Source organism: Triticum urartu, chromosome 6A, assembly GCF_056163025.1.
Source record: "Triticum urartu cultivar PI428250 chromosome 6A, HENAU_Tu73, whole genome shotgun sequence".
NCBI lineage: Eukaryota > Viridiplantae > Streptophyta > Magnoliopsida > Poales > Poaceae > Triticum > Triticum urartu.
In genome coordinates this window covers 253,023,664-253,051,482 of record NC_141878.1, presented here as the reverse complement: position 1 = coordinate 253,051,482, position 27,819 = coordinate 253,023,664, and the positions used below count along the sequence as shown (strand labels likewise).

General features: G+C 45.6%; 1 protein-coding gene, 1 long non-coding RNA gene and 1 pseudogene across 7 annotated transcripts; 2 read left to right on the top strand and 1 right to left on the bottom strand.

Annotated features, from left to right (window-relative positions):
- Positions 1–21,967, top strand: LOC125513173 (protein phosphatase 2C and cyclic nucleotide-binding/kinase domain-containing protein). 6 transcript variants are annotated; one of them, XM_048678201.2, is made up of 16 exons: positions 17–173; positions 1,901–3,168; positions 3,466–3,597; positions 3,685–3,909; positions 4,006–4,131; positions 4,216–4,278; positions 12,120–12,202; positions 18,696–18,927; positions 19,140–19,450; positions 19,536–19,620; positions 19,726–19,792; positions 19,910–20,187; positions 20,376–20,441; positions 20,713–20,834; positions 21,203–21,359; positions 21,467–21,967. In XM_048678201.2, exons 2-16 carry the CDS (start codon positions 2,101–2,103, stop codon positions 21,710–21,712), a joined length of 3,261 nt encoding a protein of 1,086 aa, XP_048534158.1. In that variant the 5' UTR covers positions 17–173; positions 1,901–2,100; the 3' UTR covers positions 21,713–21,967. The 6 variants fall into 6 exon arrangements, 5 of the variants coding, with proteins under 5 accessions (XP_087383891.1, XP_048534158.1, XP_048534157.1 ...); XM_087527765.1 differs by having other exon boundaries at positions 1–59; positions 3,685–4,131; XM_048678200.2 differs by having other exon boundaries at positions 3,685–4,131.
- Positions 6,819–12,111, bottom strand: LOC147964916 (uncharacterized; annotated as a pseudogene).
- Positions 16,797–18,341, top strand: LOC125513174 (uncharacterized). The gene is made up of 2 exons (XR_007285722.2): positions 16,797–17,470; positions 17,632–18,341. It is a non-coding gene; the product is annotated as an uncharacterized LOC125513174 (long non-coding RNA).
- Positions 21,968–27,819: the final 5,852 nt, after the last annotated feature.

Here is a 27,819-nt window from a genome sequence, read left to right as displayed (position 1 = left end):
CCCCCCCCCCCTCTCCCCGCATGCCGCCGCAGATTCCCCACTTTTCGCGAGCAACGTCCGTAAGTTCCATGGCCGTTCTCCTCCTTTCTTCTAAGTTCTGGTAGTTGGGACTTGGGAGTGCCGAGTTCATAGTAGTCGTGATTGCAGAATGATCTATCATTATCCCGAGTCAGGTACCTGGCAACTACTGTATTTTTCTTTGAAGAACAGCTCAGTTTTGTTTTTTTGTTTTGTTTTGGCTCTGGTTACTCGATACTTGTGCTTATAATGCGATTGTGTAATTATTCCGTACACAAGGGAACTCTGCTATCAGGATTTTCTTTTATTTTCCTCTTCTTTTTCCACTGTAGAATTTCTTTAGGACCATATGAGATTCTTTTCTTTGGCAATAAATAGCACGTCTGGCTGCTGCTGCTGCTTCTTCGAAGAAAAGAGAAAGATTTTTTGAACGTTGTGGTGCGGGGAGTGAAAGGCCCTCTCTTGCGTACTTGAACTGCAGTAACATTTAGCTGTTAATGACATTTTTTGTCTGAATCAATTTACCTTTTGAATTGATCAAGATTTTCCAAACATTTTGTGCTATAATGATTGAAGTTTTTTAAGAACATTAAATGAACTTGATGTGTATATTGCACTTCTTTAACGGCACCCACAAATCTTTAGTCATTATATTGCTCCACACTAGGATTGCTTCCAGTTTTTTCAGTTTTTTTTGCGGGGGAGTTTTTTCTCTAAGTCGAAATTATATAGAGGCTTAGTAAAGTATATGCCTTTCATAGATAAATGCATTTGACTGTTTTGTTTGTAAGACAACAGTTACAAGAAATCGCAATGAAAAATGAAAAAGCTTAAAAAAATCATTATTTTTTGTAATATTCTCAATAAATAGGACCGGTTGGACATTTTTCCATGATCCATTCTAAAAATAGACGGGGTTCCACTATCAGGAGATAAGGGAGCAGCAAAACAGCATCCAAGTCGAGCAAACCAAAAATAGAAGAGTTCCACGAACGTGCAGGGAATGATGTAATTTACTCTTTCCGATTACCATTGCCAAAATTTTCTTTTTTGTATAACATGTACGCATTAGTAGTCCTCCTCCTATGTGTTAGCTTCTTCTGCTTGGAGTTGAGGACTTCAGATGACCACATTATTAGTAGAGCTATATATCTTAAGTTTTCTCTAAATAGTTTTCTTGGTGAGTGTCTGATTGGTCAAATCTTAGGGTAATGCATGTTTTGCTCTCAATGTTTCTGTGTTTTCCAAGATTCAATTGTTATTTAGATTTTGAGCTATTTCTTCATCAATCATTTTATTTATTGTCCAATAAGAGAGTAGTTTTGCAGTGTTTCCATTTGATTGAAATGCCAATTAAATTCAGTTCTTCCATCATGTTATTTTAGAAGAGGGTGCCCTATCTTTTAAATTCTATGATCTACCAGTTGCATGCTTACACTCCTACACACAAAAGCCGAGGGGTTTGTCTAGGGCACATCTAGATGTGCTCTAGTTATTGCACATCTAAGTGACTCAATCAAGCTAGAGAGAAAAAGAAAAAAGACAAAAGAAAATGCTTGCACGAATCTTAGCTTAAAATCAATGACGTGGGACCTAGATGTGCAATACTTAGAGCACATCTAGATGTGCTTTCGCGAAACTGATTATGTTATTATTGCACTTAAGTTAGTATTCTTCCAAATCTGTGCTTCCATAAGAATTCATGGGTAGATTTTCATTGTTATGAAATAATATCTCCAAATAGTTCTCTTGTAACTTATAATGGGGTTATGACTTCTGAGGGCGGCCTCTGTGGTTTGCTTTATATATAAAGCGGGGCGAAAGCCTTTTTCGGTATGGGGTTATGCCTGAATTGTTTAGTATTCTTTTTTCAAAATTTCAGGTGAGCGTATGAACTTTTCTGATACGTAAGGAAATAAGTATCATCTACAGAGTGTGGCGCTCTGAGTTCTCGGATTCAGTATATGTTGGCAGCTTCTTGAAATTGGTCTTGTCGGTCCATCGTTTATTGCTGGATCGGAGAATTCTGAGTGTTCATGTTCTTTCTGCCTCTTGGCCCTTACCAAGCTGGTTTTACATCTGATGGGCTGCTCACCTTCGAAGTGTTGTTTTTGTTCACATTTTAAGGGATGTTTGCACTCCCACGGGTGTCTTAATCAAACACCTGACTCCCGAAGAGAGTCAAGGGGAAAATCAAGTTGGGGAAGGGCAAAGATAGATTCTAGTGCTTCAGATGGCTCTTCTGATGATCTAGAGGGAGATGATGGATTCGGCCAAATGAACATTACAAGGGAATCAAATGTTGGTATTAATCGTCTCTCAAGGGTCTCTTCACAGTTTCTTCCTCCAGAAGGTTCGCGCAAAGTTCGAGTCCCGTTGGGAAACTATGACCTGAGATACTCCTATTTGTCTGAGAGAGGTTACTACCCAGAGTCATTGGACAAACCAAACCAAGATAGCTTCTGCATACACACTCCATTTGGAACAAGCCCTGATGACCACTTCTTTGGTGTATTTGATGGTCATGGGGAATATGGAGCTCAGTGCTCGCAGTTCGTGAAACGAAGATTGTGTGAAAACTTGCTCCGGGATAGCCGGTTTCGTACTGATGCTGTTCAGGCTCTTCATTCTGCTTTCTTGGCAACAAATTCTCAGCTCCATGCGGACAGCTTGGATGATTCCATGAGTGGTACTACCGCGATCACTATACTGGTGAGGGGCAAAACATTGTACATTGCAAATACAGGCGATTCACGTGCTCTTATTGCTGAGAAAAGAGGAGAGTATATTATTGCTGTTGACCTGTCCATAGATCAAACTCCTTACCGGACCGATGAGGTTGAAAGGGTCAAGGAGTGTGGTGCCAGGGTTCTGACATTGGATCAAATAGAAGGACTAAAGAATCCAGATGCTCAGTGTTGGGGCAACGAGGAAAGTGACGATGGCGATCCTCCAAGGTTGTGGGTGGAAAATGGCATGTTTCCGGGAACTGCTTTTACTCGTAGTATTGGAGATTCTGTTGCTGAATCAATTGGCGTCGTCGCAAATCCTGAAATTTTTAACCTGGAGCTCAGTGCCAGCCATCCATTCTTCGTTATTGCTAGTGACGGAGTTTTCGAGTTTCTTTCTAGCCAAACAGTCGTAGACATGGTAAAGCCCATCTACTGCTGCTAATCTGTGGTTGTCTGTGTGATTCTTAATTTAGTTTCTGAATATCCTGTGAGCACCAAGTTTTTCGCTGGAATAGTAGAGATATACTCCCTCTGTAACTTAATATAAGATGTTTTTTAACACTGTCATGGACTCTAAAAATGTCTTACAAAAAGTTACGGAGGGAGTATATATTAGAGATCAAGCCCTTCTTCACCTATTGCATTGCATACATGTTGTGAATACTCTAATGTATAGTGTGACAGTATATTCAACTCTATGATGATGGATTTGCAGATTGCTAAATACAAGGATCCTCGTGATGCATGTGCTGCAATTGTTGCTGAGTCCTATCGTCTCTGGCTGCAGTATGAAACTCGTACGGATGACATCACAATCATACTTGTACATATTAACGGGTTAACTGATGTATGGATTTATCATTATAGTTTTCCTGTGTAGCTTCCATAGCAGTTATTTTATTTGATTACGTGGATAAACCTCGTCTTTCAACAGAGTGGTTCCACCCATACCGTATTGAAGGTGTCTTTACAACCATCACAGCAAGTAGTAGAACTGGTGGGCTCTGAATCACCATCCATCACAAGTTTGAACCCCAATAACCAGCGCTCCAGGCATGATCTATCACGTGCACGGTTGAGAGCTATTGAAAGTTCTCTGGAAAATGGTCAACTATGGATTCCTCCATCTCCATCACATCGCAAGACATGGGAAGAGCAAGTAAGGTCTACCCACTTTTCCATTGTGCAAAATTTAGTTCAGGACTTCTTATTATCTCCTACTGCTGACAAATCCTATAAACAAAATGATACAAAGGCACGTATTGGGAGGATACTACATGATCATTTCCTCTTCAGAAAGCTCACTGATTCACAACGCAATGTTTTACTTGATTGCATGCAACGGGTTGAGGCAACACCTGGGGATATAGTGGTGCAGCAGGTTATTATCCCCCGCTTTTCATTGTCTTTTAGTGACATTTTGAGGCTGCTTAGAAGTATACAATAAGAAGATTGTATAATGCAGGGTGGTGAAGGCGACTGCTTTTATGTAGTTGGGAATGGTGAGTTTGAAGTTCTGGCCATGCAGGTAATGGTTTTGAAGCTTATATATTATGTTGGCTTCTGACGGTTTGCTTAAAGCGGGGCGAAAGCCTTTTCTGGTATATTATGTTAAAAATGCAAATCAAATAGAGAATATAATCAAGAATAGAGAGAAACCCAAAATCAGGAGGAAAATAATAACTGCACACAAACGTGCTGAGCCATAGCTCGCAACTCGGCCTCTGCACTCGAACGAGAAACTGCAGTCTGTTTCTTCGTCTTCCAGGAAATGAGGGAACCACCAAGAAAGACACAGTAGTCAGAAAGTGAACGGCGATCCGTAGGATCACTAGCCCACGTAGCATCCGAATAGGCCTGGAGCTGTAACGAGCTGGAACGGGGGAAAAGAGACGATGAGAGATCGTGCCACGAAGATATCGTAGAACACGAAGAAGGTGACTATAGTGAACTGAAGTGGGAGCAGAAACAAACTGACTTAGAATATGGACAGGATAGGAGATATCCGGACGAGTGACAGCAAGATACACAAGACTCCCAACAAGATGACGATAACGTGTCCGATCAGACAAGGGCACACCATCAGAAGCCCGAAGGTGAACATTGAGCTCCATAGGAGTCTCAGTAGTGCACTCATCACTAAGAGCCGCACGAGTAAGAAGATCCTGGATATACTTTTCTTGGGAAATAAAAAAGCCATCAGAGGTGGAGGAAACCTCAATCCCAAGAAAGTAACGAAGAGGACCAAGATCAGACATAAGGAACTGCTCATTAAGACGCGCCTTGACAAAGGCAATGTACTCAGAATCGTCGCCAGTGATGATCATGTCATCAACATATAGAAGAAGAAGAGTGCGACCACGAGCAGAAAGGTGGAGAAACAACGCTGGATCGTGATCACTGGGTGAAAACCCAACAGCGGTGACCACAGAGGCAAAACGCTCAAACCAAGCGCGAGGGGCTTGCTTAAGGCCATATAGAGAGCGACGAAGACGACAAACCATGCCATCGGGAACTGAATACCCAGGTGGTGGCTGCATATAAACCTCCTCACGCAACTCACCATTAAGAAATGCATTTTTAACATCAAGTTGTGACACACATCAGTGGCGAACAGAGGCCACGGCGAGAAGTGTGCGGACAGTGGTCATATGGGCCACAGGAGCAAAAGTCTCATCATAATCACGACCATGCTCCTGCTGAAAGCCACGAGCTACAAGACGAGCTTTATAACGCTCAAGAGAACCATCAGAGCGAGTCTTAATCTTATAGACCCACTCACAAGTGATGGGACGAATACGGGGAGGAAGAGAAACCAGATCCCATGTGTTGTTGCGCTCAAGTGCGGCAATCTCCTCTGCCATCGCAAACTGCCATTCAGGATGAGCAACAGCATCACGATAAGAGGTAGGCTCAAGTACAACCGAAAGGTCATATTTGCTAGGAGAATAGCGGTCAGGAGGAGGGCAAGGTCGAGCCCGAAGACCATAAGTCGGCTGGGACGTGGAAGACGGTGCACCAGAAGTAGATGGCACATCAGTAGATTCATCCATAACACATCGACGACGAGTATAATGAAAAGGAAAAGTGGGATGAGAAGGAACCACCCGAAGTGATGGAGATGGAGAAGACATCGGTGATGAAGGTGGGATGTCATGCAATAAGGAAGGAGAAGGAACGATAGGAGAAGACGGTGTCGGATCTGCAATAGTGGGACGATAAGGAGGAGTAGGAATATGAGGAACGGAGGGAGGTGTATCAGGAAACGTGAGAAAAGAGATATCCTCTACTGAAAAGGTCAAAGAGGATGGTCGTGGATAGAATGGACGAGACTCATCAAAAGTCACATCCCTAGAAATACGCATCCGTTGACCGACAGGATCCCAACACCGATAACCCTTATGCTCATCACTGTAGCCCAGAAAAACACACTCGACAGACTGAGCAGTTAGTTTGGTGCGTTCTCGAGGGGCAAGGAGAACATAACAAACACAACCAAACAATCGAAGAGCGGAATAATCAGGATGATGATCAAAAAGACGCTCTAGAGGAATACCTCCCTGTAGAGCAAATGAGGGTTGAATGTTTATGAGATATGTGGCAGTGGAGACAGCCTCAGCCCAGAAATGAGGCGGAAGAGAGGCGGCAATCATCATCGCACGAGCTGTCTCAAGAAGGTGGCGATGCTTGCGCTCAGCCACGCCATTCTGAGCGTGAGCACCGCGACAAGAGAATTGCGCAAGAGTACCCTGCTCAGCAAGAAAACCACGCAACATTTTGGAGATATACTCGCCAGCAGAATCAACACGAAACACACGAATAGGTGTAGAGAATTGAGTGTGGACCATGGCGGCAAAACGCTTATAAATAGAAAGAACCTCGCTACGAGAAGACGTGAAGTAAAGCCAAGTGTAGCGAGAGAAATCATCTATAAAAATAATATAGTAGCGATGGCCCCCTTTGGAAGAGAAGGGAGCCGGTCCCCACACATCGGAATGAACTAAATCAAAAGGGCGTTGAGACACTGACTCACTTGTAGGATAAGGTAACCGAACCTGTTTACCAAGCCTACAACCCTGACACTGCAAAGAGACATCTCCTGAGACAGGCCCCAGAAGACCACGACAAACTAAAGACGATAGCCGAGAACCACAAAGGTGACCAAGGCGATGATGCCACTGCTGGAAGGAGCTGGTAGCAGAAGCGGCGATGGCAGATGTACTGGCGAGTGTAGTGGCAGCGGATGGAACATGAAGCCAGTCTGACTCCCAAAGCCCCTGGGAGTCAAGGCGCCGAGGGCCAGCTCCAACCAAAGCTTTCGTGTGATGATCCTGGACAGTGCAAGAATCAATGTCAAGAATGACGCGACAACCAGAATCAGTAAGCTGACTTGCAGAAAATAAGTTCATGGTAAGGCGAGGAACATAAGAAACATCTGGAACATGAAATGAAGAAGTGGAAAGAATGCCTCGACTAGCAACGGGTAGAGGAGTACCATCAGCAGTAAGAACATTAATAGGAAAATCGAGAGATCTAAGAGAGGACAAGACGGAGGAATCAAAAGACATATGAAATGAAGCTCCAGAATCCAGAACCCATGGGGATGTACCAGACTGTGTAGATGGTGGTCGCTCAACACTAGAAGCACCAGTCACAGAGCCTGCAGTACCCGTCGAAGAACCTGAAGCAGCAAGTAGATGCTTAAGCTTCATAATAATATCCTGCTCAGTCAAGGAGACAGTAGACGACGTCGAGGAAGAAGCGCGGGTCCCAGTAGAAGAATTGCGCTCCCTATTATGCATATCACGCTTCTTCTTGAAGCAATCAGATTCGGGGTGACCATCTGTGTTGCAGTACCCACAATGAGTATGAGGACGATAGCGGCCCTCACGAGTGCGGCTCTCACTACCAAAAGGAGTGGGTAGTAGCGGCGGAGCACTCGAGCGAGAAGGTACTGATGGAGTAGCAGCTTGAGCAGCAAGCACAGATGGAACTTGAAGCAGACCAGCACCACGGAGGCGAGTCTCCTCAGCAGGAAGCTCAGAAAGCACCTCAGAAATAGGAACACGGCCACGAGCAAACAACTGAGCACGCCGAGGCTCAAACTCCCCACGGAGTCGCGACAGAAACTCATAGACACGCTGAAACTCCAAGTCGGACCTCACAGTCTGGCAACAGGCGCAAGTGCCACAAAAAGCAGTGCGAAGGGAGTCAAGCTGGCGCCAGATAGCAGAACTCTGAGTGTAGAACTCATCAATAGTGGAGTCTCCATGCTGAAGAGCATGCTCCTGACGTACCACAGACAAGTAGAGAGCATCACCAGAGGGCTGATAGCGCTGACGAAGACGAGTCCACATCTCAAACACAGTGCCGAGACCCATAAACTCAGAAGAAAACTGTGGTAGAACACTGGCAGTGAGGACAGCAGCTCCACGAGCATCATCATCACACCACTGAGTGTAAGCAGCCAGATCATCACGATAAACGGAAAGAGCATCCGAATAAACCACGACCTGCTGGTCATAAGTAGCAACCGCATCATCAGCAGCAACTCGGGCTGCAACCCTATCATCATCAGAAGCATTTGCGGCAAGATCCGATGGAGGCGGCGGTGGGATAGGAGCCACAGGAGGAACCGGGCGCTGAGGACAAGGAACCTCGCCGGAAAGAACTCCCCAGAGATGAAGGCCACGCATGTGAATGCGCATAAAAGCAGCAAACTCAGCATAGTTAGCCCCATCAAAAATCACCGGGCGGCGTGGAATGGCGACATAGCCCAACGAGGTCGAAGACATGGTGCGCTCTCTATACCTCTTTTTTTAACCTTCTCTCTTTTTTTAATCAATCCACACAACCGATCAATGAATCCAGAGTAAGTCAAACGACAGAAGCAGCGCCCACAGCGCTCGTACACCAGAATCAGAGGAGCAAAGTTGCGGCGACCCGACCTGGGTGAGCCAAAGTCCAGCGGCGGCGGCCGGGCCAGAGCGCCAGTCAGAGACGCGGAGGCGGCGGCCGGACCCGAGCGCCAGTCAGAGACGCGGCGACGACTGCCGGACCTCGAGCACCAGCCCGAGACACGGAGGCGGCGGCCGGACCCAGTGCCCAAGGCGCTAGGGCGGGCGGATCTGCAGCGGGATCCCCTAGAGGCGGCAGGGGCGCCCGTGGGCAGCAGGCAGGGCGGCGCCCCTAGCCTGTGCGGTGGTGGCCAACGGTCCATGGCCGGCGATGGGCTTCCCTGGATGCATGAGTGGTGGTGAAGCACTCCATGGATGATGTGGTGGACGACTCTTCCTGGAGATGGGTCGTGGCGGCCGCGGATCTGGCGCCCCGTCCAGATCTGCCGCAGTGTGATCTTCGTCGGCCTGCGGCATGTGGAGGGACCGGTGAGGGGATGGAGGATCTGACTGCAGCCTTGGCGGACTATGGTGACGTCTCTGAAGTCTTTTCCTTCTGGAGGCATCGTCGTTGCAGGTCAAATCAACTCGATCGGGATGTTCCGAGGGAAACCCTAGATCTGGGTCTACCGGATCGGACGATGACGACGCCTTCGGTGTCGTTCTCCCTCCAGAGGGCATCGTTTTGGATCAAGTTCTAGCTGGAGGGGACAAGAGGAGGAGCGGTGTTACATCTACGGCAAGGCCGAAGGCAGATCTTGGCGGCATGGCGCTGCGGAGTTTCGGCAACGGGCGCGTGTGGATGGATACGTGCAGGATGGTGGCGTTGTCTGGCGCCGTGATGGCGTCGACAGCTGGCCTGGCAAGGTTGATGCGTCAGTACCTGCTCTACAGATGGATCGGTGAAAGACGGCGGCGGCAGGCTCTGAGAGTGTGCCAGACCGGTGTGTGCCCCAGACCCAGCAATGCAGCTTGGTTGGGGCCTCCGGCTTTAGATGTTAGGCTTTGGTGTGATGTTTGTTTGGTATTCGGCTCAGACAATAGGCACCCCTTCATCGAGTGGATAGAAGTAGTGACAAATGTTGCCAAGATGGTGGATTCAGACTACCTGATATATTACCTTGTAAGGTCTTTGTGAATAATTAATAAAATGGCTGCATGCATCGCCCAGATGCAGAAGCCAGGGTCATCCTCCTTTTCTAAAAAAAGATATGAGGAGAGGAATAAACTTACAAGCTTAGGATTTCACAATGACACATCAACCGCCCTGTGTATATACAAATGGAAGAATAGTACAAAATGACTTCCAAGTTTTTTTCTGCAGAAAAATGACTACTAAGTTGGAAAAAAATACGAATCTGGGGGATCTGCCTAACAAAGTAACAAGTACTGGCCGAATAGAAAATTAATCCCAAGTATTTATATGCACAATAGGCCACTGAATACAGTCAAAAGCGAGGGATCATGTTGCACATCCAATTGAAACTATTCACCATATACCTCAGCTTGTTCAATTGAGCCGATACCGACCCCTTATTTTTTTAGAAGATGTGCAACGAAGGCTACCCTTGCTTTTGGTTGATTTTCAGGAAACCAATAGTAGATACAGGAGGAGGTGGTATTTTGCAAACAATTAGTTGATTTGCAATACCCTTTTTATTGAACTTCGAGGGATTACTTTCGTTCCAGCATTCGCTAAAGGATGAAAGGATAGGAATAGTCATATCGGCCGGGACTTCTGTTGGATAGCATACGTTCGCCATTTCTTCCCTTTTTCAAGGATTGATAATGTTCGTAACATGCCGTTGAGCCAAGTCAAGCGAAAGACTTATTCGAAGAAAGCTTTAAGAGAGTTTGTTGTCCCACGCCTTTTTGATGGTGAACCTCCTACTGCTTCTTCCAATTCTGAAACTGGGATTGGCCTGTTGACTTTGCCCTTCCTTTAGATAAAGAGCCCCCAGTTTTGCCAAAAGACCTCTGCGTGTCGTCATTCAACTCCTCACAAGCCTGTCGTTGGGCTACTTGCGTCTTCGGCAGATACAAAGGAGACGTGACGGTCGGTGAAATAGCCCTTCAACTCGTAGCTCTTCTTGCTTAACATGAAAATTCTCCTTTCCGGTGAAAACGAGAAAGAAAGATGTCAACTACTAAATGTGCTGCTTTGTGAATTTGATACTAGGTAGTTCTCCCCCCTCAGCAAGCAAGTAGCCTTTGCGACTTACATCTCTGCTACAGGAGGGTATGAACCCCCGGATCTAGGCGAGGTGATGGCGGGGAACTCCAACAGGTTTTGGTTTCCTCCCCATTGATTGATTGAGCCCAAGACTGCTTGACGACTTTCGGTGTGGGGTCAGCTTGAGCCGAGGTCGTCTCGTAACAGGAATAGGAAGAATAACAAACAAGCACACAAGCAGGAATAGGAATATTGGCTGTCACTATCCTCTGGTTAGCAATCAACTACGGAGCTGGCAACTCACAAGCCAGCAAGTCAACCTCTGTCAGATCTTCGGCCCAGTTTATGGACGAAACTGACTCTACTTCCTCATTCAGGCAATCAGGCTGATATGAACTGCAAAAGTTTTCATCTTTAGCATGGATATCGTAGGTATAAATGAAAGAATCTGGAATCAGGAAGTTGTTTCGTTCTCTCGATATGCAGAGGGGAGAGCATGCCTTGTCTTAGGCAGTATATCAGTCGTTAACGATCTTACCGGGACACATCCAATTAAAACTAGAATCCCAACCTCTTTGGAAGAAGCTCCAAATAGAAAAAAATTCAGAGCGGGGAATCTTCCTACAAACTAAAATGTGTTATATATATATATATATATATATATATATATATATATATATATATATATATATATATACCTCTGCCTAGAAAAACTGGAGTTTCAGGCACCCTCGTGGGAGACATTGGATGTTGTCAACGGGCCTTAAAATGCTCAATGAAAGATCTACTTCTTATTTTTTGCTTAACTATCTAATACTTCCTCCGATCCAAAATAAGTGTCGCAGTTTTGAACTAAGTTATTATGGATCGGAGGGAGTAACTTCTTATCTTAGTTCAGGCATAAAGAGGAAAAACACTATGTTCCTTTTTATGCCAATTCATCAAGCTCCCAACTGCACTGCCGGAAATTTGAATCCGCGTGATGTATTGCTATTTTTTATGTGGTTGTTTTCTTAGCCTCCTCATGTGAAAATCATGGTCCGCCACTGGGTGCTACCTTGTTGGTGGCCATGTATGAAGCGATGAAAAGTAGCAGTGGAAGCAAGTTGTCTCTGTGATTGGTATTACAGAGCTACCTAGTGGTCATTTCACAAACCTTTTCCGTATATGCTGCTTATATCCAGATTTGAGTTTAACCATGCAGTTCAAGAAATTAAATCAGTTCATAAATTATTTATTTTATTTTAATATCTATGCTATGATTATCGAAGGCTAAGCTGATGAAAGATATATAAACAGGAAGAAGATGGGAAGGAAGTGACCAAGGTCTTGCATCGGTATACTGCTGACAAACTATCTTCCTTTGGAGAGCTAGCATTGATGTGAGTCAGTTTTACTCATTGTTTTATTATACTGTTTCAGTATGCTTATAAGCGAAGTTTCTGTAGAAAATACTTGGGTGAACACCCGTTACCCCTAGTGTTACCATTCAACACGCATACGTGTGCGAGGTGGTGAATAATGGTCAGCTCTCAGTGTCACATTGATTTTATCAGTCAGTACATAATTAAGCTTTTCTTCTCTGCACCTAAATATGGAGCTTAGAGCCGTACTCAACCATTGGCCCTTGTAATCAGTCACTCGATCATTTCCAAGGACATACAACACTAAGTGCCAAAATTGAAAGCTAATGCATTATTCTCTTTTGTCAATAAAGGGCACTTTCATTGACTCAAAATGTAGCATCAAGTGGATACAAAGCTTGATGAGCAACACCCAGCCTCTGCATAGCTAGAACGCACACGGTCAATACCAACAGCCTGACAAAATGAAAATTAAAAACCGACATATCGCAACAGAAGAGTCATAGGACTGACACTATTCCTATGTCGAATAAGGTGGTGGACTGATCCGGAGACTATGCTGCCACCCATGTTGGGTCAAAACTTCCATGGCCACCTGCTCCAACCGCATACACACCACCTAGAACAGCGGTTGGCACTCCGTTCGGTGTAGCGTAGACCACCTACGAAGCGAGTGCAAGAATAACCTGTGAAGGAGAACAATTTTTGCCATTAAAGACCAAATCATTTGTACATAGCCAAACGATCATAACAAGGCATACGCTCCCATTCTTATTAGCGTTTTGAACCTATTTGGAATACTGTCCAACCAATGGGCACAAATATTGGCAACACTTGTTGGCAGATACAAATTAAACGCTACTTGGATGACTAACCATGTAGAACGTGCAAACTTGCACTGAAAAAGGAGGTGTTTGATTGTCTAACCGTGAGTACAAAAACTACAGTTCTTACTTCCTGCCAATTTGTAGGTAAACGTTTACACCCGGCGCGTCGGCCGAACATTGGGCCGGACGCACGCGGGACGTTCAATCGGGAAGCATCACGTGGCCAGAACAAACCGTGACCCTACCTTATCCCTTCGCTATGCGTTGCCTTCCTCTTCCTCTCTCTCGCTCTCCAGCTGCTCCCCTGTCGTCTGAGCGCGCCCCGCGGCCCTCGTCGACTGTGCGCCGGTGAGCTGCTACCAGAGGTGGCCGGAGATACGAGGCGGAGTGCGCGCCGGCGAGATCCTCCCCCCTCCCTTCACGCGGCATGAAAACCACATCCCGAGAGCTTCGTAAGGGGCGGGGTGGAGCTGCAACGGCACACGGCCATGACGCGACGAGCGGCGCGTCGTTGGAGCTGAACGACGGACGACGAGCCGATTAATGTTGCAACCGCTCGTGCGAATTGCTGGAACCAGCATTCCGGAGAGCTACAACGAGTAGCGATGGTGCGGCCGCCACGACAATGTTGCAACCGGCGTCTCTTTTTGCTGGAATCGGTGTCGCGTTTTGCTGGAAGCCCCATCGCAAGATCGATGAAATGCTGCAACCAGCGTGGTAATTTGCTGGAACCATTGTCATGGTTTGCTGGAACTGGCTTTTTCCTCACTCAATGATGACCACGGTGACCGCGGCTCATGTAGTGCGTTTTTTCTCCTCTTTTTTTTTGCTGGAACCCAGTGTCTCTATTTGCTGGAACCGTACACATTTTTTGCTACCATCCTTTTTTGATTTGCTGGACCAGACCAATTTTTTGCTACCACCGTATTTTAGTTTTGCTGGAAGCAGCTTTTTTTTTTGCTACAACCCGTCTTCTGGTTTTGCAACAGCGGCCCACGCCGGAAACCGTTGGCGACGGGACGGGGGGGGGGGGGGGGGGGGGGGGGAGCTGCCACCATTGATGACCGGAGTTACAACAGAGGGGGTTGTAAATCATCGACGGGCTTTTTGCTGCAACGTCGGCAGCCACATGGCGCGGCGAGATTGGCGGCGCTGCACCGGGTCGCGACGGGATAGGCAGAGGAAAGGTGGGACAGCCGCGACGCGAGAGGCACGAAGCAGGCAGCACGGCGGCGCTCGCGACGATGCTGCAAGCAGGAGGGCAGGGCAGGGGAAAGGAGGAGACGGAGATTGAAGACGAAGCGGAAGGAAGAAGATTTCGCTGGAGATCCAATCGGGCGGCTATAGGTGCCTGTATCGGGCGGCTGGGGGCCGACCGGCCGAAACTTTCGGCCGGCGCACCGGCGCCCAGTACTGCCCCAATTTGTAACACCCTACATAACCACCGGACCGCATTGGATTTATGGGCTGCTTGTACAGCGAGGGGAGCACCTATTTGAGGCATTCTGCGTCAAAAAGTCATCCTTTCGCAGAGGATTCGCGCGACTGGGCCGGCCCGTTAGGATTGAAGTCAGCAAAAATTCGTAGAAAGAAAACTGTGCACGAGCTGGAATTTGAACTATAGACCTCCCGTGTGTGTAGTGCCGATCAAGCCTTCATGGCAAATATTTAGCTCGAAGTCAAATGAACTAAAAATACTGGCATAAATTGAGCATTACTTAAAAACTGCAAACACTTTTTTGAAATTACAGCACAAAATTTTGAATTTTAGATCAATTTGAAAATCCTGATGATTTTTTCTGTACGTGAACAAAAAATTAAATGGAAACCTTTTTTGTAAAGCGCGAACAAATTTTCAAATTTTAGAACAATTTTGGAAAACGCAAACATTTTTAAATTGGTGAACATATTTTGAAAACAGGTACAACTTTTGAAATGCAGAACAAAATTTTGAACATGAGAACAATTTTAAAATCCTGAAGATTTTTGTGTACGTGAACAAAAAATTGAAAATGGAATCTTTTTTGTAAAACGCGAGCAAATTTTCAAAATCCAGAACATTTTTGAAAACACAAACATTTTTAAATCCGGACGTCGTCTGTGCGTTAACCAAGGGAAGCAGCACGCCAACGTAAGAAGTGTCGGCGACGCGCAAGATTGGATCGGGAGGGCGAGTTGTGGCGCTCGAAAAAAAAACTTAGCTCTGATACCATGTTAAGCTTCATGCACTAGCCAGCGCAACCAAAAGTCTGAAATTATGGAAAGGGCTAGTGCAGTGCACATATATTGTAACATATATAGAGTACAAGACTTGGAGGGGAAGAAGTCTCTCTTAGAGATAAGGTAGGATTGTATAGGAGAGATTACAAACAATCTTAACAAATCCTATCCTACCATAACCTATAAACAAAGACAACTGGATGAAGACACTGCAGTTCGCTCACCTCCCACCACCATGAGGGGCATCCTTGGCGCACCAAGGCGATCTTGCACCTGATCCACCACCAATTAGACACGATCTGACATGGTCGGCCCTAGCAGGTTCGAAAGGGCGTGCAAGACATAATAGCATGCACACCAACCAGGGGTCATACTTCCAAGAACAACGCCCCCAGGAGGAAGCGACATCGAGGTCGCCATCGTTTGATCTAGGTTTTCACCCTGAGGACTAGAGCACAAGGAATGACCCACGAGGGTGCCGCCCTTGTGGTCAGCGACAAAGGTCGTGCAATCTTTTTCAGCGCAACAATCATTGCTCAGGCACTTGTGCAACAAAGCAAAGATACAACAACAAAATCATATCGCCATCTACTATCGCGCCAGCCCAAAAACTTGTTTGACCTACCACCCTGGTTATGGGTGGGAAGCCCGGAAACCTGGTTAGCCCACCACCTTGCGAACGGTGAACATATTTGGAATTTTGTTCCAACATACGATTAGAAAATGTAAATGTCTTTCAAATAAATATTCACGTGTTTAAAATTTTCCTTTTTTAAAGAAGTTAAAAGGTTTACTTATGCCAGATACAATTAACTTGCGTGTATTACCTTTATTCTAAAAAAATTGTACTGTTTGAACAAACTATATCTCCTGCTGAAAAAACACATATTCCTTGAATATTTTTACAAAGACAATGTCCAAAAGAATTTTTTAGATAAACATAAAACTACAAAAAAAATGAACCTAAAAACTGAAAGAGGAATAATGAATAACTTTAGAAGTAAAGTTTTTTTCAAAAAGGAGGGTTTACCCCTGGCCTCTGCATCATCCCATGCACACAGCCATACTTATTAAGGTTAGTGTCAAACATCCAGTACGACATACATACAGTAACAAGCAAAAGAGCACAATGCTCGAAATAACCAGGCACTAACAAGATACAATGACTCAATATCATTTTGTCGGTTGCACCCATAGTCCATTAACCCATTGTCCTCCACGCGAAGAACGGTAGACCACACGCAAAAGTTGGTGGCTCTGTAGATGACCTGCAAGAAGTTTTGGAAACTTGTATTTGTTCAAGATGAGGTCATTACAACAATTCCATAATGCCCATAGTAATTCGCGAACACCAACATGTATTTGTGCCTTAAGTACTGAGGGAACTACCGAACATATTCGTCATGCTAGCTGGGGGTAGTAGATTAAAAGCTTTATTCACCATACCAATGTTGCAAATGGGCATGCTTGAAACAAATGTTGAATAGTTTCCTCCTGATAACAAAAGCAACATTTCTTGCATCCCTCCCTGCCAACGACGACTGGCCAGGTTATCCTTGGTGAGAACTATACCGTTGTGCAGGAACCACATAAAAATCTTTAATGATTCACCCCTCCCCCCGCGTCGCCCCCGTGTGCGACCGGGGGGAAACCCTAGCCGCCGCCGGTCCAAGTTCTTCCCTCGTCCCCCCTCCCCCTCCTCGTTGCCGCCGGATTCCGCTGGCGGGCAAAGCCCTACCGGCGTGGGCGGCGGCGAGGCTTCCTCTCTCCCCTGCGCAGTGGTGGATGGCGCGGACCGGCACCGTCAGGTGGGGGCGCTGCGCTGCGTGGGGCATGGCTGCGTTTGGCGGCGAGCTCGCTGGCGTGGAGGGCCACGTCGGAGATGGTGGGGTGTGTCGGGCGTGGCGGCGCCAATTCGGGGCAGTCGAGACCTTCGGCTGCTCGGCCGCGTTAGGCAGCGCGGGGAGATGGCGGCGGCTTGGCTGGGGCGCCACGCAGGGTGTTCGCCGGGGTGGTGCTCCCCAGCATGCTCTGGTGCGAAGCTGGTGGTGAGCCCTGTGCCGGGCATGGAAGCGGTGGGGCGGGGCTGCCTCTGATCTGGCGGCGCTGTGCTGTTGGCTTCCTGGTGGTTGCGTGCCCGGTGTCTCCGACGCTTGGAGCTCGCCGGGCGGCGCGGGTTGGGTTGTAGCCCGGTGTGGCTGCTGCTCCGGTCGTGGGTGGCCCCACAGCAGCTTGGCAGGTTAGTTGCGGCAGCGGCTAGCATGTTTCAGCGCCAGCTCGTCCGTACGCGGCTTGTGTCGGCCTCCGATCCCTCTCCTCATCGTCCGGGCGCTACTTTCTTCGAAGGGTTGGCCCTCTCCTAGCTGCGGTCCATCGCTCATCTCGTGGCCGGTGTTGCAGGACCGAGCTCGTCTCCCGCCCGGCTGCAGGACTGACCTCGTCTCGTGCCCGGTGCTGCAGGACGGGTCGATGGAGGCCAGTTTTGGCCGGTCTATTGGGTCTCAGCCAGGGGTGCGAAAGGTGGGGTCTTTCCGCTCGCCCCTTTGGTTGGGGTAGCAGCGGGTCTCGGGTGAGGTGGTGTCAAGGTCTTGGATGCCGGGGGGGCGGCCCAGGTGGTGGCAGCGCGGTGCTCATGGCCAAAGCCCGTGGCTCGGTGCTGCCCGATGGCCATGGCCATGTGGGCAGTGTGCTAGCTGGGGTGTGGCGTTCGGTGGCGGTGAGTGTTGGCCGGGGTGAAAACCTCTATCTTCGGACGGACTGGCGGCGGCGAAGCTCGTTCCCTTCTTGAAGGCGTTGTCGCGGCTCTCATTGCCCGTCGTGTTGCTCCTCTGATCCTCGGATCGAGCGCTGGTGGCGCTCCGCTGTCGTAACTTTCCTGAAGGCGCCGCCTTGGAGCCCACGGTTCGTCGTATGCAGCTTCATATCTTCGCGGTGGCGTGTTCACGGTTGAAGGCCCCGGTTGCTCTTGTAGTGCTAGGGGTGGTGTTGCCGTGCTCAGAATGTATCCTGCGTTGGGTGTGTGTGCGTGTGTTGTGTTGGCGTGCGTTTGTACCGGGTTGTTGATGATTGTTGCTTTATATATAAAGCGGGGCGAAAGCCTTTTTGGTAAATCTTTAATTTCAAGGGAACCTTAAACTTCTATATATATATTGATCTTGCAAGACCGTACCAGTATTAATACCATCAGCCTACATCGATTTTATGGTAAAACTACCAGGATTTATTAGCTTCCACCGAAACGAGTCGTCATCACCTTATCGGTTGGCCACCATCAACCTCTGAACCAAACAATCCAATAAAATTTCGTTCTTGTTGGGTCTGGCCTGGCCGCCCTAAGTATCTCCCCCATACCATGACTTGACTTAACCATATACTATATGAATAAGCAGTCCAGACGGATATAGGTGACACTCAGTCCCTCACTATTTAGCACATCTAATTACCATTTGTTTATAAACAAACAGGTATAACAAGCCACTTCAGTCTTCGGTCCGTGCCGTGACTAATGGAACATTATGGGCTCTAAAGCGGGAGGATTTCCGGGGAATTCTGATGTCAGAATTTTCAAACATACCATCACTGAAGTTGCTCCGATCTGTACAACTGTTTACAAGATTGACAGTGCTTCAGCTAAGTCAACTTGCCGACTCACTTGTTGAGGTATCATTTGCAGATGGACAAGTAATAGTAGACAAGGTATACTGCCTGAAAATTGTTTTTTTAATGAAATGGAAGCTTTTATTGATTGTTTGTACCATATCAGGGAGATATAATCACAAAAGAGTTCACTCCCCACCTCTGCATCTGCAATGCACACGGCCAAAAGAAAACATATCGGCATGCTCTTCTGCAAACTTATGGGATCCTTGAATGGTTATTAATTGTTTCTTTTGTGAACCCTTTTTCAGGATGATGACGTCTCTTCTCTATATATTATTCAAAGAGGCCATGTGAGACTTACAGTAGCAGCTGATAGGTTAAATTCAGATTCGTGGGATCTTCTTAGTACTCATGGAAAGCAGGTCCAACAGAGTCAAGAAAGTGGTAATTATGTGGTTGAGATAGATGAGGGAGGTCACTTTGGAGAGTGGGCTCTCATTGGAGAGACTATCACATTTACTGCTAGCTCAGTTGGTGATGTGATCTGTTCTACTATAGCAAAAGAGAAATTTGATTTAATTGTTGGGTCTTTGCCTAAACCATCACAGGCTGATTCCATGTACTGTACATGTAACATATTTTTCATAGTCACCCAGGAGATGTTTCTCAGCCACTGAGCTTATCATTTCACGACATATATGCAGGCTTAAAAGTTCTCTTATCCCAAAGGAGAACCAGCATTGTGCGGATGACGATTTGCCCTTCAGGAGGGTTCAGCTATCTGATTTGGTAGGGGGTTAGTATTTCAATTTCTTTTCTCTAATGTCAATGTTTCTATCAGGGGAAAGATTTGGTCAGATCATTGCCGATGCATGGTTCTATATATGTTCACAGGAATGGAAGGAGTGCATATATGCCGCTGATTGCAGCGAGATCGGTCTTGTCCAAATTAGAGGCTCTGGTATGACGATGAATTCAGCTTGGCTGTCCTTTGTTATCAGATGTATCAATTTTCTAACGGCCATACATGACTTTTAGCTAATCGTGTTCTGTTTCCTTTGTGCTAACCATCAACCAGACAAGATGAAAAGCTTCAAAAGGTTTTATATTAAGAGGGTAAATGATCTCTGTAAGGAAAAGCAGGTGTTTCAGGAGAAAGACATGATGAAAACTTTGAGCAAATCAGCTTGTGTGCCAGAAGTTTTATGTACTTGTGCGGATCAATCATATCTTGGAATACTGCTGAATTGTTGCCTTTGTTGCTCACTGGCTTCAATACTTAATGCACCACTAAGTGAGTCATCCGCACGATTCTATGCAGCTTCAGTTGTTGTTGCTCTAGAAGAACTTCATCGGGTAAGATTTTCATTTTCTGCATTTGAGAGACTAATAGGGCAGCCGGGTGCATGTAGCTCCCGCTTGCCAGGGTCCGGGGAAGGGTCCGACCATTTTGTGTCTTTTCTGCAGACATTAAAAAAAATTGTATTATGTTTCATATTATGAGCTTATCTACAATATGCATCTAAGTATGTACAATATTTCAGAGGTCTATTCTTTACAGAGGTGTTTCAGCAGATATTCTTATGCTCGACCGATCGGGATATCTGCAGGTGATTATCTGACCTTAAGGTATCTGGTGATAGAACTACCATTTGTTGCAGAGAATGTTCATGCTTCTAATAAGCACTTTTTGAGGAATGTAAAACTAATACACATGTTCATCTAGCCCTAAGACCATAGCATACAAATATATAATCCTTCTTCGACCAGGACAAATTTTGATTGTTGCGTAGTTTCTAATTTACTAAATTGACATTTAATGTGACAGGAGAGCAGATAGCATCGCTGTTCTAATGATAAAAATGTATTTATGTGTGACAGGTAGTTGACTTCAGGTTTGCGAAGAAGTTGGAAGGTGAAAGGACTTACACAATATGTGGCATCGCTGACTCTCTACCTCCAGAGGTTGTTCTTGGCAGGGGGCATGGGTTTACTGCTGATTGGTAAGTGGTTATCTACCCCCATTTTTGTGTAAGACCTTCCAAATTATGCGTGCTGTGAATTATTGTTGTCATGGATGTCTTTGTTGTTGTCATTGTTGCCGTCGGTGTCAGTGCCGACATGCCCATTTTCCTCTAGAAGATGCTTTCAGTGCCGAAAACACAGCAGATGGAGACATATAAAAACCTAATCTCTCCCAAGAAGCAAGATTGAAGTAGATACGAAATTACAAATTCTCTTAAGGAAAGAATGCACATTAATATTTTTTGCACTACATTCTTCAGCTGGAAAGCTATGAGTTTGCGATTTGTATGTATATCTATAGTTCTGTAAACATTAAGCAATAGTTATTTTGCTTTTGTATGATCAGGTGGGCGCTTGGAGTATTGATTTATTTCATGCTGCAATCAGACATGCCATTTGGGTCCTGGAGGGAGAGCGAGCTAGAACCTTTCGGTAAGATTGCGAAAGGTCGCCTAATTATACCATCAGCTTTCAGTGTGGAAGTTGGTGACCTTATAACCAAGGTTGTATCCGTGCTCCAATGTTTGTACTTTCATTGTTCATATATATCTTTGACCTTATTTGTTCTATGTGCAATAAGGCAACTCAATTTTGTGGTTTCTCTGGCCAGCTACTTGTGGTAGATGAAAATACACGCCTTGGAGCCACAGGTGCTGACGCTGTGAAGGAACATCCCTGGTTTGATGGCATTGACTGGAAACAAATAGCAGATGTCACTTCAAGAGTACCTCAAGAAATCTCTAATCGCATCGACATATATGTAGAAACTCTTCAGCAGGATTTAACAGTGCCCCCTTCCATCCTGACTGAAGATCCTGCTGATATGACTACTCCAGAGTGGATCAAAGATTGGTAATTTCAGATGAATGCTGACAGATTGGTGCTATTTAAGAAAACTTTTGATTTTTTGCGAGCATTTTCATATCTTGTGAAAACAAGAATCTAAGTTTTGTCAAAAAGATAAATGGTCAAGCTGCAATCATTTATTCAGTGCCATCAAAACGAGAAAATAGTGATAAATTGGTTTCTAATAAGGCACCAACATTGGATTGTAAGTTGGCTAATAATCCATGTGATACATATGTATGGATATCCATCTTTCATTTGTCAATTATTTTGCAATTTTCATGTTTTGCTATCCATCTGTGTGATTTTGTATAAAAAAATTATGAGAAAAAACAAGAGCCGTGTGTCTGAAGGTACTTGGTTGTAACTTGTGCTCTTTATGTAAGACGAGGATTCAACATGGGTGACTGGTGGGGCTCTTGTGTGATGGCAAGCTTTGCCATGAAGACGGCGGAGGGCAGCCATCCTGGAGTGAAGCCAACGAGTGGGGTGAAGGCTTCGGGGAGCCTCCTCGATATTCTCCCTGTATCTTCGTAGAGCCCTTTGAGGTATTGGTGGGGGCTCGATGCCCGTCGCCTTCCTTAGCATGCTCTATGCTCTTTGCTCTTTAGGGGGTGTTTGTTTCCAGGGACTTTTTGATGTAGGGACTAGAAAAAAATCCTTGTTAGAAACTTTTTAATCAAACGGGAGGGACTATTAGGGACTAAAATTTGTTTTTTGGGACAAAATGAAGAAGACTCTCAAAGAGAGTCTTTTTTGGGACTTTTAGGGACTTTTCCAACAATGCCCCTCCATGCACCCATTGGCCCGCCACCCCATGATGTTGTTTGGTTATTATTTTTCTATATACTATGAGTAACATGGTCATTTAATAACCTCTAGAGAGGGACTAGGGACTTTTTAGTCCGTAGAAACAAATAGGGGAAGACTTTTTAAGGACTAGGGACTAGAAAAAGTCCTAGAACTTATGAACCAAACAGGGCCTCAAGCGTTGTGCAGCTAATGATGATGGTGTCGACGAGGAAGGCGCCGAGCTATCAAAGCGGGTATCCATGATGTTCCTGGCAATGATGATCAGTGGTATGTTGTCCCACCTACATCAAAGGTCTGTATGGTAGTGTGACCGGAATATTGTTGTGCCCTCACGTGCTCCTCGCGTGACCTTCAGGGGTCACACCTTGGTGTAGAGCCTCCGAGACATTTGTCGCCTGGGTTGCGAACTCGTGGAGGTGGCTCATGTACTCCCATGGGGGCGTCTTCTCTGGCCCAGGTGGTGATAGGGCGTGCCTGCATGGGATGAAGTGAGATGGAAACTCCCACGCCATTTTTGATAGTTGGTTTCTTGAGCTAGCCCAGGAAGAGCATTTCCTTGCCCCCCGCAGGCGTGAGGGACTTACTTGGTTGTAGTTGGCCAAACCAAACAAATAGATTGGAGATAAATATAAAGCTATAACATTCATGCATAGTAAAGTTCAAAAAACTCAATTACTTTCAATGAATAATATGATCATAAACCCACAGTTCATTGGATTCCAACAAACACACCACAAAAGAAGATTACATCAGATAGAACTCTACGGAGATCATGGAGAACTTTGTATTGAAGATCGGAGAGAAAGAAGAAGCTATCTACCTACTAGCTATGGACCCGTAGGTCTGTGGTAAACTACTCACACATCATTGAAGGTGCAACAAGGCTGATGTAGAAGCCCTTCATGATCGATTCCCCCTCCGGCAGAGTACCGAAAAAGGCCTCCAGATGGGATCACGAATGAACTGAAGCTTGCTGTGACGGAAAAAGTGTTTCGGGTGGCTCTCTGTTGGTTTGAGAATGTTTGGGAATTTATAGAGGTGGGATTAGGTCAAACGGAGCTGCGTGGGACCCACGAGCTTAGGGGGTGGCCCCCCTGGGGCGCGCCGGGTGAGCTCGTCACTCTCTCGTAGATCTTCTAGCCTCCTCCCGAACGTTCTAGTGTCCCTTATGGTCAAGAAAAATCATCGTAAAGTTTAATCGTGCTTGCACCTCGTTTGGTATTGGTTTTCTGAAAAGCAAAAACAAGCAAAAACATCAACTAGCACTGGGCACTGCGTTAATAGGTTAGTCCCAAAAAATGATATAAAATGCATATAACATATCTAAGATTGGTAATATAATAGCATGAAACAATAAAAAATTATAGATACATTGAAGACGTATCAGCATCCCCAAGCTTAACTCCTGCTCGTCCTCGAGTAGGTAAATGATAAAAACAAAAAATTGATGTTGAATGCTACCTAGCATGATTATTTATGTAATTCTTTATGGTATAAATATTGAGAAATGATGAATTAATTGATATCAACATAATAATATCCATGAATATAAGAAACATAATCATTATTTTTTCGAAATATACGATGCTCAACGAATGTTATCCATACTCATTGAATTGTGTAAGCATGGTATGACTCCACCTTCACCACATAAGTATAAATCATGAGCACCCCAGTGTCAAACCAAGAAATTGTATCATACTAACCCGCTTCAGCATTTTCAACTCCACCCAATACATGAGCGTGAGCCATGGATATTGTTGGTGCAATGATATGCCCCTTATGTTTTGGAGTTTGTTGACAGAAACAGTACGAGACTTATGTGTTTGCTAATGCACACAGAGTAACAAGTCCCCAAAGTATCGAGGAGTTTGATGCAAACGACGAAGATAATCTCCCTGCCATGCAGCGAAGGTTATCACCGAAGATGAAGCTAACAAGAGTGACCCCTAAAAATTGCTGAAGTTCAAGCAATTGGTTCGGTGCCTGTTCAAAGCAAATGGCTGCGTTCGAGGAAGAATGAAGACGAGATGAAGACATAACATTTATTTCGTTCTTCTTCTTTCATCGAGTCATAGGACCACCGTACTATTAAGAGGGTGTAGCTGTGACACCCTCGATGCGACTATAGCTCCCACGTGTCGAGGCACGACTTAGAGACATAATCGCATTGAAGGCATATGTCGCAAGTTAGGCAATCTTCACAACATCCCATGTAATATGATAATAAAAGGGGAGATAACATAGTTGGCTTACACTCGCCACGTCAATCAAGTACATAAATAACATTACATCATCCAAACACTCATGGCCCGACTACGGCGCCAAAATAAAAGAGAACCCAACATGCGACACGGTCCCAATCACCCCCAACTGGGCACCACTACTGATCATCGGGAAAGGAAACATAGTAACGTTGAGAGTCTTCGTCGAACTCCCACTTGAGCTCATACGCGTCTCCTGGAGTGGAATCATCAGGCCCTGCATCTGGTGTAATAGTAATCTGTGAGCCACAGGGACTCAGCAATCTCGCACCCTCGCGATCAAGACTATTTAAGCTTATAGGTATGTCAAGGTAAATATAAGTGGAGCTGCAACAAGCGACTAGCAAGTATGGTGGCTATCTTATTCGCAAAAGAGAGCGAGAAGAGGAGGCAAAGCGCGAGCGAGAAACTAGCAAGCAACCTGCGCAAACATTACTCCAACACCGTGTCCACTTTCCGGACTCCGCCGAGAAGAGGCCATCACGGTAACACACTCAGTTGATTCATTTTAATTAATTAAGGTTCAAGTTATCTACAACCGGACATTAACAAATTCCCATCTGCCCATAACCGCAGGCACGGCTTTGGAAAGTTCAATCCCTGCAGGGGAGTCCCAACTTAGCCCATGACAAGCTCTCACGGTCAACGAAGAAATAGACCTCCTCCCAAGACGTTCCGATCAGACTCGGTATCTCGGTTACTCAAGACACTTCGACAGGTTAAAACAAGACCAGCACCACCGCCCGAATGTGCCGACAAATCCCGATAGGAGCTGCACATATCTCTTTCTCAGGGCACACTCAGATAAGCAATCCGTACAACTAAAACCAGCCCTCGAGTTTCCCCGAGGTGGCGCTGCAAGGGGCTCTAGTTTGGACCAACACTCAGAGGAGCACTGGCCCGGGGGGGGGGGGGTTAAAATAAGATGACCCTTGAGTCTGCAGAACACAAGAAAAAGAAAAGGCTAGGTGGCAAATGGTAAGACCAATGTTGGGCATTGCTGGAAAAGCTTTAATCAAGGCGAACTATCAAGGGGTTCCCATTATAACCCAACCGCGTAAGGAACGCAAAATCCGGGAACATAACACCGATATGACGGAAACTAGGGCGGCAAGAGTGGAACAAAACACTAGGCGAGAGGCCGAGCCTTCCACCCTTTACCAAGTATATAGATGCATTAAGATAACATGGCAAAATAATGATATCCCAAAAAGTAAATAAATGTCCCAGCAAGGAACGGCCTCCAATCTTCACCTGCAACTAGCAACGCTATAAGAGGGGCTGAGCAAAGCGGTAACATAGCCAATCAACGGTTTGCTAGGACAATGGTGGGTTAGAGGTTTGACATGGCAATTTGGGAGGCTTGCAAGCAAGTGGTAGGCATCGTAGCAATGGCATAGCAAAAGAGCGATCAAACTAGCATAGCAAAGATAGTAGTGATTTCGAGGGTGTGATCATCTTGCCTGCACAGTTGTCAGAGTTGACTGGATCCTCGAAAGAAAACTCAACGGGCTCCTCGTTAGCGAACTCGTCTCCCGGCCCTACCCAAACAAGACAAACAAGCAACAAGGATACAATTAACCACGTGCAAGGATCAAGCAATATGATGCAATGATGATATGCTATGCGGGATGCGATGCGGGATGCAAAATGCAAGATATGACAGGGAATGCATGAACCTGGCCTCAACTTGGAAAACCAAGTGTGCCACTGGAAAGATGAGATGAAATCGCTTGCAAATGATATAAAGAACGCCGGAATCGGAGTTACGGTTTGGAAATGGCAAGCGATTCAAAAATGACACCGGTCTGCGATTTGCAGCAAGAAGCCAACTAAATGCGATGAGATGAACATGCTACAGCAACCAAACATGACAACAAAAAACATGGCAGGGATGCACACAAGATGCTTAACAAAAGTCTAGCACTGAGCTACGGCCAATTCATCCATTAACAGGTTCAAACAAGCATGGCAAAAATGCATATGACAAACAGATCTCAGACTTAGTGAAATTAACACTTGTCTGGAATTTCAGCTCAGACAGCCCTCTTCGGAGCAACAAAACTACATGCTACAGGACCTGAACATGGAAAAGTAAAGCATGGCATGGAGCTACTCAAAGAGCTTAATAGAAGTCCCTTAGTGACCTTGAGCCAAAAGGGATCAGAAAATACAATTGCAAGCATGCGAACATAGCAAAAACATAATTAGTTTTCAGGCTTAGTGAAAACTGGCACATGCTGAAACATAACTCAAGTAGGCATGTTTATGAGCTCGATGCACTCACTACGGTGCAAGTCATGGAAAGACAAGCATACACCCATAAAGAAGGCACAAAATGCAAGCTAGATATGGTAAGAACAATAGTATAGCATGCACGGATCAACTACAACATCACCGGCAAAATTGCAAACAAGTTGACAATCTGCCCAGATTCACAAAGTAGCAAAAGTAGAGCTCGATTGACTCAAGCTAGGATGCTCTATAATTGCAAACAAAGATATGGATGGATAGAACACTACAATATTAACAAAACACTCTTACTGATCATCCCCAAAATAGGCACGGATCGTTAGGAAACAACAAGAACATATGGCATCATGAGATAAACAGCTCCAGAACTTAGTGAAATCACTAAGTCCCTGAAAACAGAATTAGCAAGTGCACCACTTTGCAAGCTTGCGCAAGTCACCACATACATCACAAAAATACATGGGTTGCACCTCTGGAAAGATGACAAAACCCTTAACAAAACATATGTAGAACTCATGGGCATAGCATGCACACATTAATCATGACAAAAATGACAAAAACCTAAATGGAGTAGCAGATCTGACAATTATCTCAAGTAGTCCTCTTCTAACAGCATTTCGGGTATCAAGATGAACTCAAATGAAAATGATGCAATGTAATGAAATGATGTACTCTCTGAGATGAACATTTTGATATGCTATATGCATGAATCGGAGCTACGGATGCAAAGTTACGGGGCTACGAACATGTGCATATGGGGTGAGAATTTCGGGACTTGGTAGAAAAA

Excerpts from the sequence above, each read along its gene's own strand:
- LOC125513173 (XM_087527765.1), top strand. The coding sequence starts at position 2,101 with ATGGGCTGCTCACCTTCGAAGTGTTGTTTTTGTTCACATTTTAAGGGA. Across the intron at positions 3,169-3,465 it reads GCCAAACAGTCGTAGACATG|ATTGCTAAATACAAGGATCC; the intron begins GTAAAGCCCATC and ends ATGGATTTGCAG. Across the intron at positions 20,835-21,202 it reads CATGGGTTTACTGCTGATTG|GTGGGCGCTTGGAGTATTGA; the intron begins GTAAGTGGTTAT and ends TTGTATGATCAG.